Source organism: Chiloscyllium plagiosum, unplaced genomic scaffold, assembly GCF_037043375.1.
Source record: "Chiloscyllium plagiosum isolate Xiang-an unplaced genomic scaffold, Cpla_swu_hap1 HiC_scaffold_5, whole genome shotgun sequence".
Classification (NCBI taxonomy): domain Eukaryota; kingdom Metazoa; phylum Chordata; class Chondrichthyes; order Orectolobiformes; family Hemiscylliidae; genus Chiloscyllium; species Chiloscyllium plagiosum.
The window spans coordinates 705499-717148 of NW_028270143.1; the positions used below are offsets into that span (position 1 = coordinate 705499).

General features: G+C 42.2%; 1 protein-coding gene across 1 annotated transcript; it reads left to right on the forward strand.

Moving 5' to 3' along the window:
- Positions 1-373: 373 nt before the first annotated feature.
- Positions 374-5403, forward strand: rpl15 (ribosomal protein L15). The gene is made up of 4 exons (XM_043689441.2): positions 374-394; positions 730-912; positions 2364-2500; positions 5047-5403. Exons 2-4 carry the CDS (start codon positions 741-743, stop codon positions 5350-5352), a joined length of 615 nt encoding a protein of 204 aa, XP_043545376.1. The 5' UTR covers positions 374-394; positions 730-740; the 3' UTR covers positions 5353-5403.
- Positions 5404-11650: the final 6247 nt, after the last annotated feature.

Here is an 11650-nt window from a genome sequence, read left to right on the forward strand (position 1 = left end):
CTGACACCCGAGGGTACACTGACCGGGTACGGTATTTATGTTCACCGTCTCACCCTGACACCCGAGGGTACACTGACCGGGTACGGTATTTATGTTCACCGTCTCACCCTGACACCCGAGGGTACACTGACCGGGTACGGTATTTATGTTCACCGTCTCACCCTGACACCCGAGGGTACACTGACCGGGTACAGTATTTATGTTCACCGTCTCACCCTGACACCCGAGGGTACACTGACCGGGTACACTGACGGTACTGACTGACTCTGCTGTGGCACTGTGTCCTCGGCGCCCTCTGCAGGCTGTAGGTGCTACCGGAAGTGACGCAGGCAGCCTGTAAAAAGCGGCCCGGAGCCTGCTTTCTTTCTCTTCCGGCTGCCGCCGCCATTAGCAGGTGAGAGTGACTCGCTGCACTCGGGTTGGGTGATCGCCTCCATCCGCCGCCATCCTGAGGCCGGCTCGCCCATCGGGCCAGCCTGATGGTGCGGGCGTGATCCGCGCTGCACCCCGGTCGCGGCCGTTATTATATGGGTCTCTTAAATGTGCCTCAGGAGCGGAGCAGCGCCCCCGGGCCCTGGCCAGAGGCGGCGGGAGGAGGGAGTGCAGGCTCAGCCGGGCCAGGCTATGCTGGGCTCCTGCAGGCGCTGGGGTCCGGAGTCTGGTCACAGCTTATCCTCTGGCTGATAGTTAACGGATCTCTCTCTCTCTTGTCTTTGCCCCTAACCGCAGAGTGACCGAGGATGGGAGCCTATAAGTACATGCAGGAGTTATGGAGGAAGAAGCAGTCGGACGTGATGCGATTCTTGCTGCGGGTCCGCTGTTGGCAGTACCGCCAGCTCTCGGCTTTGCACCGGGCTCCCCGTCCTACCAGGCCTGACAAGGCTCGCAGACTGGGTTACAAGGCCAAGCAGGGTAAGGCCAGGCAAGGGCTGGTGTGGGAGGATGGGTGGGAGCTGTGAGGCTCTCACTGAGCGCTGCAAACCCGGTGGTAGTGCATGACCCAACAGGCGAGAATTGGAGACATGCATTGGTGAAAGTTTGATTCCCCCCCCCCCCTGTCAAAGTCAGTGGAAGCATTCAAAATGTGATTGCTTTCAGTCATGGGGATTTCTAGGTATGTCGAGATGAGTCTTGATGCAGAAGTTCTGCATCTTGAAGCTCAGAGGCTAGTAAGTTGCTTGTAACTAACAGTGCTTTAAACTGGAATAAAATTTATAGTTTGTTGAATAGTAAATATTTCATGGAAGTTACAGGTTGGGTTTTGTATGTTATCATTGATTTGGGGAAATGATGGATGTACATTACTGACATTATCCACATGTACATTACTGTACATGTGGATAATGTCAGGATCATGTTGCAGTGAATTGCATGCAAGGTTTAGAAATGATCAATTCAAGCCTACTTGTTTACTTTATACTAGCTGCATTTAGTTTAGGACACGCTATACTGAACTCGCCTGAATTGAGGTTCTGAAGAGATCATGGTTAGTGAGGATAATGCACTTGGTAGAAGGTATTTCATAAAAAGCAATATTAAAGGCTTGTCAGCAAAATTGCATTACAAAAGTTAGAAAGTAATGACCTTTCAACTGAAATATTGTCTGACCACTATATATTTGTGAAGGCATTAGCACGTTGAAAAGATCCTGAGAATTAATTCCAGAATGCATATGGATTGTTTTGAGAAGCTATGGTTGCTTTTGGTATTTGACATGCTCAGGAAGATCTTTGTTAGGTGTTCAAAAATCTTGAAGCCTAAAAAAATGGAGTAATTCATACAGGTCAAAGCACTGCCTCAGCCATTCATCACCTTTTTAGGAGAAAATGCCCCCAGCATCTAAATGTTAGAGATCACAGATGTAAGGTGATCGGGAAAGCAACCAAAAACGACATGAGGAGCAAATCTTTGTGTGTTTATGGCAAGTGATTATAATCTGCACTGTCTTTCAGGATGTGACAGGTGTAGGTCTATTAATGGCTTTCAAAATGGATTGAGTTAAAATCTGAAAGAAAATAAGTTGAGAGATTGGGACTGGTGGCAAATGGTTGGTGTGGATTTGGGCTAAATGGCCTTCTGTGGTATACTCTTGACTGTGTTGATTAACTTGTAAATCAAAATGTATTGTCCCATCTGAAAAGACACACAGTAGAGTCATAGAGATGTACAGCATGAAAACAGACCCCTTTGGTCCGTGCTGACCAGATATCCCAACCCAATCTAGTCCCACCTGCCAGCACCCAGCCCATATCTCTCCAAACCCTTCCTATTCTTCAAGTGTAGGTTCTTACAGAAGGAGGGGGTACCTTTTGTACGTATGTGTGGTTCTTAACAAGCACTGACTGATTTGTTAATTCTAACAGGTTACGTTATCTACCGGGTGCGGGTTCGTCGTGGCGGCCGCAAACGGCCTGTTCCCAAGGGTGCGACCTATGGTAAACCAGTGCATCATGGTGTCAATCAGTTGAAGTTTGCACGAAGCCTTCAATCTGTTGCTGAGGTATGGTGTTTCATCATTAATTTTTTGCAGCTTTAAGTTTGAGCTGAACAACCAATTGCTGTCCTGTGCCGTTAGTAATAAAAGATACCTTCTGTGATGTTAAGTCGGTTGATATCTAATGGGGACCAAAGTGTCTTGCGATTTATGACCATTTTTTCAATGACTGTATCCTAATATGAAATGTGTAGGTGTTATGATAAACCCTGTTTCTAACTGATTGAATGTGAAGTTAAAGTTACCATAGTCTGGGGACCCAGGGGGCTATTCTATTAGAGAAGCAACTGATGGTGAGTTTGACCTGAGGGTCACCAGGCCTCCAGTGAGGATAGAGGTCAAAGTTGGACCTTCATGGTGACGTCTGATACGGAATTGAGTCCATGCAATGGCCGTCCGGCTAGCTGAGCTAATTACTGTACTGACTAAATTGCTACTGGTTTACGGTTAGGAGCAGTTTTGTGCACAATTGCTACTCAAGCATCACTAGGATCTGCTCGCTCATCCTAGACTTAGTTATAAAGATGTATGGTACGGAAACAAGCCTTTGGTTCAACTTGTCCGTGTTGACCAGATATTCTAAATTAATCTAGTTCCATTTGCCAGAACTTGGCCCATATTTCTCTCAACCCTTCCTATTCATATATCCATCCAAATGCCTTTCAAATGCTGTAATTGCACTAACCTCCACTACTTCCTCTAGCAGATCATTCCATACAAGCACCACCCTCTGCATTTTAAAAAGTTGCCCCTTGGGTCCCTTTTAAGTCTTTCCCCTCTCACCTTAAACCTATGCCCTCTAGTTTGGACCCATTTACTTTGAGCATAGCAGGATACTGTTTCTGGAGGTATATGTTGGAGTGGAAGGGTCAAATTTCATGTAATTGCCGGTCCTCCAAAGTCCATGTTAGTGTCTGTTTTTCTTTGAGACAGAAATTGCGGTTGCAGTGAGATTTGTTTGATAACGATTGGTCTTTCCAGTGACTTGAGTAACTATTATTGTATGCTTTTTTTCCCCAATAATGAGTCTTCTGTACTCAGAGAAATTAATTTTTTTAGAAAGGTAGCACATACTATTTTGTTCACTTGGGACCTATTGTTGATTGACTAGTTAGCATAAAAAAACGTACTTTTTTTACTGCATCTTGGAGAATGTGACAACAACAAATCAAATCACGTCCAACTCCCATGCGGGCTGCATTTGCACAAATGACCAGTGCTACTGAATTGACCGAGGGAAACTTACAGTCTAACACGTGTACTTTCTAGAGTCAAAGTGTGGCACTGGAAAAGCACAGCAGGTCGGGCAGCATCTGAGGAACAGGAGAATCGATGTTTTGGGCATAAGCCCTTCATGAATATTCTTTCTAGGATGTTCTTGATTTCTTTGAAGGTCCTGTGATGGTTTCTAGGTACCTAGTCACTGAATGAAATGTATGTTTCCAGTGTAGAAATCAGAATAAAGGAGTCCTGTTTATGACTGAGATGAGGAATTTCTTTTGGGGGTCAAGCATTTTCAAGATTATTCATCAGTGGGGGGAATCGGGAGTTATTGGGGGAGGACCGGGAAGGACAGGAAAATAGACATGAAGAATGTCAGGTCATGCTCTTGAACGGTGGAGCATGTTTGAACAACCTCCTCCTGCCTTAAATTGTTTTCTATTTATTTTAAATGTTTGGCAATAAGTTGTAGAAACAGTAACTTAACCAAAATCTTCCACTCTTCCTGCTTTATTCCTGTTACCCTTGAATCCCTTACAGATTAAAACTTTCTCTTTCAAGCTTCCATATTTTCAATGACCCAACTTTCACTTCAGCTAAAAAATTTGATTGAATGTGTAGGTTTCAAAGTTCAAATGCACTTTAGTTTTTGAATTTCCATTAGGCATGCTCTTAAGTACAGCAGTACTATATAACCTACTTGCGTGTAAAGTTGTAGAAATTTGTGTCCTGACCTTTTGGGCTGATTCTGAATCTATTGTCTTATCTGCTGATTAGCAACTGCATTTTAGAGACTTACTCCATGGCCACATTCCACAGAATTAATAGGAGTTTTTCCTTTGGCAGATAAATGTTCGGGTTGTGATGTTTAGACATTTACTTTGTAAATTTATACCATGTAAAGGAGAACAGTACGATATTAAACTTGGCATAAACAATGTTTTCTTGAACGAGTATCCATCGTAAGTTATTGTTCAAGGGATGCAAATTTTTGTGAGATTCTTGTAACTGGATGTGTGTTTGGATTTGCCGTGAATAGTTCAGTTGGTCTAACAGTTTAAACCTTGATTTGGAGATGCCAGTGTTGGACTGGAGTGTACAAACTTAAAAATCTCACAACACCAGGTTATTGTACTCCACAACCACCTGATAAAGGAGCAGTGCTCCAAAAGCTAGTGCTTCCAAATAAACCTGTTGGACTATAACCTGGTGTTGTGATTTTTCTTTTAAGTTTAAACCTTTGTCTTTTCAATACTTGGATATCATGTTATGTATATAGATTCAACATTTGAGTGTGTTGTATTAACCATTCTTGTGTTCTATTGTTTTAGGAGCGAGCTGGTCGACACTGTGGGGCGCTGAGAGTACTTTCCTCATACTGGGTAGGCGAAGATGCCACATATAAGTTCTTTGAGGTTATTCTCATTGATCCGTTCCACAAAGCAATTCGCCGCAACCCCGATACTCAATGGATCACAAAGCCTGTACACAAGCACAGAGAGATGCGAGGCCTAACATCTGCTGGCAAGAAGAGTCGCGGTTTGGGCAAGGGTCACAAATACCACCTTACTATTGGAGGCTCTCGTCGTGCTGCATGGAGAAGACGCAATACACTGCAGCTCCATCGCTACCGTTAATGTGTAGTATCTGTATTTTTAATTGGTAAATAAATTGGAGTTTTTCCTGTATTCTTGGCAAGAGTCTTGATGTTGATATGCTCTAGAGGGAATGGATTGTTTGGTTAGAGATGAGTTGCTGCAGTCGTAATTATTATATAATTACGTAGAAGACTCAATGAGAGGATGTTAATGATTGCAAAATACTGCAAATGCTAGAAATCAAAAGTGAAGACTGGATTTCTTTTTTCCCTTTTTCCACATTCATTTACATCCATTTTACTTTTCTATCACTCCTTTGCCACCATTAGCATCATTTATTCTGTTTTGAGAACCTTTGCAATTTGTTTCACTTGCTCCTCCTCCTCTGTCAGTGGCATAAAAACTGCCATTTTCCAGTCCCTTTCAGATTTGAAGAATCCTATCGAGGTTGATCATTCTTTTTCTATAATATGGTTAAGCACCAAGCCTAATTTGAGGTAGTGTTGGCTATTGCATCAGGAAATATTAGGATATGTGGTCAATGTCTTGATGGCAGAACTGAGTTTAAAGAGAGGAGACGTTCTGGTATGAAATTTTAGACAACCAAGCCTAGAAGGTGTAGTAGCCAGTTGTGCGAATTTTAAAATCTAAATCTACCACATATCAGAATTGGAGTGCATAGAAATGAAGGTCTGTTGCTACTGAGTTTAGAGAGGGACAGAAAATGTTAGTGTTGACCAAGAACTGAAGTATACAGGCCCATACTTGTAATGAAAGAACATGTTGCAGAGTGAGTTAAGATATGGCAATATTGCTTTGAGATAGGAGGCTGAATGGTCAAATCTACCAAAAGAACATGCATGAGTGAGTGTCTTGTCAGTTATCACTTTTTAGCACATGCCATTAGAGGTAGCAGTCAGCAGCCCGTGATGGAATGATTGAATTTCATCTAAGTAAATAGAATAGTCAAGGTTACAAATGGTGTTTTGGGTTGCCAGAGAAAGGGTTGACTGCAGTGGGTTATATAACCGTTCATAATCAAGATTGAAGGCATTGCTTTAACTGCCAATAACTAAATGGAGGAAAGTTTAGCTAATCGTTTAGTAGATGTTGGACAAAGCAATGGAGGAATCAAGAGTGGTAATGAGATAGAACTGAGTCTGCTGTTTTGGAGAATGTAGGAGGGAGAGACTCATTAATATGGACAGCTGGGTTTCTAGTAGCGAGTCTGGCTGTATTGTACGGAGGGATTTGTCGTATTCCAAGCAATAAGGCACAAATGTTTGTGGCTGACAACGAGATATCGGAATGGTGTGTTGCTTCCCTGCTGCCAGGTCAAGGATGTTTCTGGGAGTGACCAGCAGGAGGTCATTATACATGGTATTGGCAAATGTAGGAAGAGAAAGGGATGAGATTCTGATGAGTGAACATAAGAAATGAAGCAGGAGGTTAAAAAGTGGGTCTTCTGGTGGTAATATCACCAGTCCTGTTGCCACATGCTGGTGAGAGTAGGAATACGAGGATAGAGCCGATGAGTGAGTGGCTGAGGAGCTGGTGCATGGGGGAAGGATTTGCATTTGTGGTTCATCGGCAAATCTGGGATAGGAATGACTTGCCAATGAAAGACTGGTTGCACCTGAATTGGAAAGGGATCAATATTCTGCTGGGGAGATGTGCTAGTGCTACTCCAGAGCTTTAAACTCATAAAGGGGTGGGACCCAAAGAGGTACACCTGAGACTGGTATGGTTGAGTAGAGGAGCAAGTCAATAGTCAAGGCAGAGTAAAAGGTAAGACTGACGAACTGCATTTATTTCAATGCAAGAGATCTGACGGGTAAGGCAGATGAACTCCGAATGGTTGGAAACATTGGAGTGGGATATCCTGGCTATTAAAGAAATATGACTCAGGAAAGGGCAAGACTAGCATTTCTAAGTGGATCTCAGATATCTATGAATAATAAGATTGTAATGGTAGGGGATTTCACCTTTCCAAACGTAGACTAGGACTACCATAGGATGAAGGGCTTGATGGAGAGGAATTTAAGTGCGGACAAGAAAGTTTTCTTATTCAGTATGTGGATGTACCTACTAGACAAGGACCAAAATGTGACCTCTTGGGAAATAAGGCAAGTGACTGAGGTGTCAGTGGAGGAGCATGCTGGGGACAGTGGGAAATTGTCTCGCTAACTTGATTGAGCTTTGTTTGAAGTGACAAAATTGAAGAAGGCAGAGTGGTGGGCTTTGTCTATGTGGACTTCAGCAAAGCATCCAATGAGGTCCTGCATGATAGACTGGTTAGCCAGGTTAGATCACATGGAATCTAGGGAGAGCTAGCCATTTTGATACAAAATTGGCTTGAAAATAAGAGACAGAGGATGGCAGTGGAGGGTTTTTTCAAACTGGAGACCTGTGACCAGTGGTGTGCAACAAAGATCAGTACTTAGTTCACTGTTGTCTGTCATAAAAATGATTTGGATGTGAATCATGGCTGATCATTCAGTTCCCATATCCTTTGATCCCTTTACATCGAAGAGCTATATCTATGTCTTTGGCAAAAGTCTTCAATGTTTTGGCCTGAACAGTTTCCAGTAGCAGAGTTCCACACACTCATTACTGTCTGCGTGAAGATATTCCTTGTTATCTCTGTCCTAAAAGGCCTGTTGTGTATCTTCAGACTCCCTGGTTCATTGAGAACATTCTTTCTGCATCTGATTAGAATTTTATAGGTTTCTATGAGATTGCCTCTCGTTCTTCTAAACCAAAGTGAATATAGTCTGAACTAATCCAGTTTCTCTCCATATGTCAGTCTCTCCCATCTCAAGAATTAGTCTGGTAAACTTACTTTGCACTCCCTCAATTCTTAGCCTTCCTCTGATAAGGAGACCAAAACTTCACAATACTTCAAATGGGGCTGACTAATAGCCTATACGATTGCAGCAAAACATCACTGCTCCTATTCCTCTCAGTATGAGCGGCAATGTATAATTAGCCTTTATTGCCTGCTGCGCCTGCATGCTTCCTTTCAGTGACTGAGGTAAAAGGAAACTGAGGTCACTGTGTACTTGCACCTTTCCCAATCTGTGGTCAGTCAGATAATAAAGTCCGTTCCTGTGTTTGATACTAAAGTGAATAACATTTTTATTAGCGCTATAGTGCACATATTTGCCCACTTACTTGTTCAAACTATATTGAAGCTTCTCTGTCCTCCTTCCAGCATATCCTCCCAGTCAGCTTTGTTATCTGCAACCTTGGAAATAGGGCACCTGGTTTCTTCATCTAAATCATTAATGTAGTGAATATCTGGGGTCCAAGCACTAATCCCTGTGGTAGCCCAGCAATTACTGCCTTCCACTCAAAAAGACTGATTTATTTCCACTTTTATATATAAAAAAAATATTTTCATTGAATTCAAATTCCACCATCTGCTATAGTGGGATATCAATTAGCACATCAATGGGTTCCTTTCAGAGAAAGAATTTAATTTACTTCATTGAGAAAACTCATGGTATTAATGATTAAACTGTAACTTTGATTTGAAATCGCCCATAGGACCGATGGCTCCTTACAACCTCGTGTGGTGCTTTTACCTAATGAGCCATCAAGGCAGATCACAAAGGAAAGATTAAAGCCACTTCACATCACCTTGGGCACTCCTAACCAATTATTAGCTGCCTAAATCCCATCCTTTTGATTACATCTCTCAACATTATTAACTCCCTCTCATTCTTTAGACCCACTTTAAAATCCACCTCAAGTTTAGTTATCCCTCCTAACCTCTCTCCCTTTGCTTTAGTATCTTTGTTCCCTCACACCTCTATACAGTTTTGTATGTTTCTGTATGGTGAAAGCAATAAGCATTAACATGAAAGATTAAGCTTAAAAATAATTAAAATATACAACCTAACAGGATAGATCCAGCTCTTCCAGGATAGTAACACTGCAGAAGTGGCAGGCCTCAGGATCCAGAAATCAAGATTCATTTGCTACCAAAGAAATTGAAGTGCTAATTGAAAATATTTCAGAGGGCTATTAGGATGTGAGTACTTCTTACACAGTCCAGAAGCAAGGACCTAAGGAATTGATTATTCTGAGCTTGGAGGGTCAATTTATTTACAGTCCAGTACAAACACCCAATTAAAGGTAATAAAAATTCAACAACCAGAAAATATCCTTTAGCTATTGCAATGCTACATCAGATAAAGCAGAAATATTCTTCACTGAGACAATTGGGTGAGAAGAGTTTTGTGGAACTGACACGAATCACAGCACATTTTTGGATACAGAAAAAGTTAGTTTGCCACACTAATCTTGAGGAGTTGACAGTTATAAGGGTGGGCGTTCTACATTTAAAGCAATTAATTTCAACGTAGTTTCACTTGTATGTAAGGTATTATAGTCAGATGAATCAGGAATATTGAAGTGTAGAATTCTAATATTCTGCAAGTGTGTTACATTTATGTATATCCATGTCAATTCATGAGCTCTGTGTTAGAAAGCAATTTAAGATTATCAGTTGCACTTGCTAAAAGCTCCTATTTTCAATGCACTGATCAATAAAGGCAAGTATACCAAATGCCTTCTTCACTATCCTATCTACTTGTGACTCCACTTTCAAGGAACTATGAACCTGCACTCCAAGGTTTCTTTGTTCAGCAACACTTCCCAGGACCCTACAATTAACTGTACAAGTCCTACCCTGATTTGCCTTTCCAAAATGCAGCACCTCACATTTATCTAAGTTAAACTCCATCTGCCACTTCTCGGCCTGTCTGATCAAAATGCCACTGTTCTCTGAGGTAACCTTCGCTGTCCACTACACCTCCAATTTTGGTGTCATCTGCAAACTTACTCACCATATTTCCTATATTATATTGAATGATGGAAGAGGCTCAAAAGGTCTATTCCTGCTCCTATAATCTATATCCCTGAGTATCTGTAAAATGATCATGTTCATTAACTGTGCAGTTGTTGTCTTTGATTGTAATACACTAGTATACATCCCTCCTTGATCTACCTTTGACAGCCCATGAAAGATTAAATAATTGTGATATCTAATATGATAACTGAAATGTTGCATTCCCTGTCTCCTTAATCTCTCAAACAGGAATGTTGAGCTTGTTTATTTGATTTTTCTCATTAACTTGCAACATATTTTAGAACAGGGTTTCCAAAAGTGTGGTCAGGGCCCTCAGTGGGTTTGTGAAATGAGATTTTAGCGTTGCAAATTTCAAGGCAGTAATTGATGCTCTGGAGTTTGGACTGTTCTTGTCAGCTATGAGACCCCTTCAAATCCTCAGGTGTAGACAGTGGGGGTTCTATTGCCGGACATAGCCTGACAGACTTCTTTCTGATGCCTAATTGTTGCTGCAAAAAAGTTCTGTGAAAAGGTAGTTGGTCATTTTGTTTTGTAGACACCCTAGGTTTTCATCAATGTTTCCAACATGTAACTCCTATCCTCTGCTCAAGAATTGAAGCCGTCCCTTTTCTTACCATCAACCGCCACCTCTAACCCCTGCCAACTCAACTACACTGATTAGATTAGATTATTAACAGTGTGGAAACAGGCCCTTCGGCCCAACAAGTCCACACCGACCCGTCGAAGCGTAACCCACTCAGACCCATTCCCCTACATTTACCCCTTCACCTAACACTACGGGTAATTTCCTGAAGAAGGGCTAATGCCCGAAACGTCGATTCTCCTGTTCCCGAGATGCTGCCTGACCTGCCTGACCGGCTGTGTTTTTCTAGCACCAACATTTTTCAACTCTGATCTCCAGCATCTGCAGACCTCACTTTCTCCACTACGGGTAATTTAGCCTGGCCAATTCACCTACCCTGCACATTTTTGGATTGTGGGAGGAAACCAGAGCACCAGGAGGAAATGTGCAAACTCCACACAGAGAGTCGCCTGAGGCGGGAATTGAACCCGGGTCTCTGGTGCTGTGAGGCAGCAGTGCTGACCACTGTGCCGCCCATAACTATCTTCTATATTTTCACTCTGGAATCACTTAAAGTCTGAGACATTAAAATAGGGTCATATTTGGGAAACACTGTTTTAGAACCAACAATAAAGCAGGCCATTCCTACTAGGTAATGAGTAGCCAGACAGAATTAATTAAGAATCTGACACTCATAAAGTCAAAGAATACTTACAGAACAGAAGGAGACCCTTCGGCTGATGTGGACAAAATGAGGACCGCAGATGCTAGAGATCAGAGTTGAAAAGTGTTGGTGCTAGAAAAACACAGGTAGCATATGAGGAGCAGGAGAATTGACGTTTTGAGCATAAGCCCTTAATCAGGAATGTGGGGGAGGGAAGGAGGGAAAGAGGATAGGG

Excerpts from the sequence above, each read along its gene's own strand:
- rpl15 (XM_043689441.2), top strand. The coding sequence starts at position 741 with ATGGGAGCCTATAAGTACATGCAGGAGTTATGGAGGAAGAAGCAGTCG. Across the intron at positions 913-2,363 it reads GGGTTACAAGGCCAAGCAGG|GTTACGTTATCTACCGGGTG; the intron begins GTAAGGCCAGGC and ends TAATTCTAACAG. Across the intron at positions 2,501-5,046 it reads GCCTTCAATCTGTTGCTGAG|GAGCGAGCTGGTCGACACTG; the intron begins GTATGGTGTTTC and ends CTATTGTTTTAG.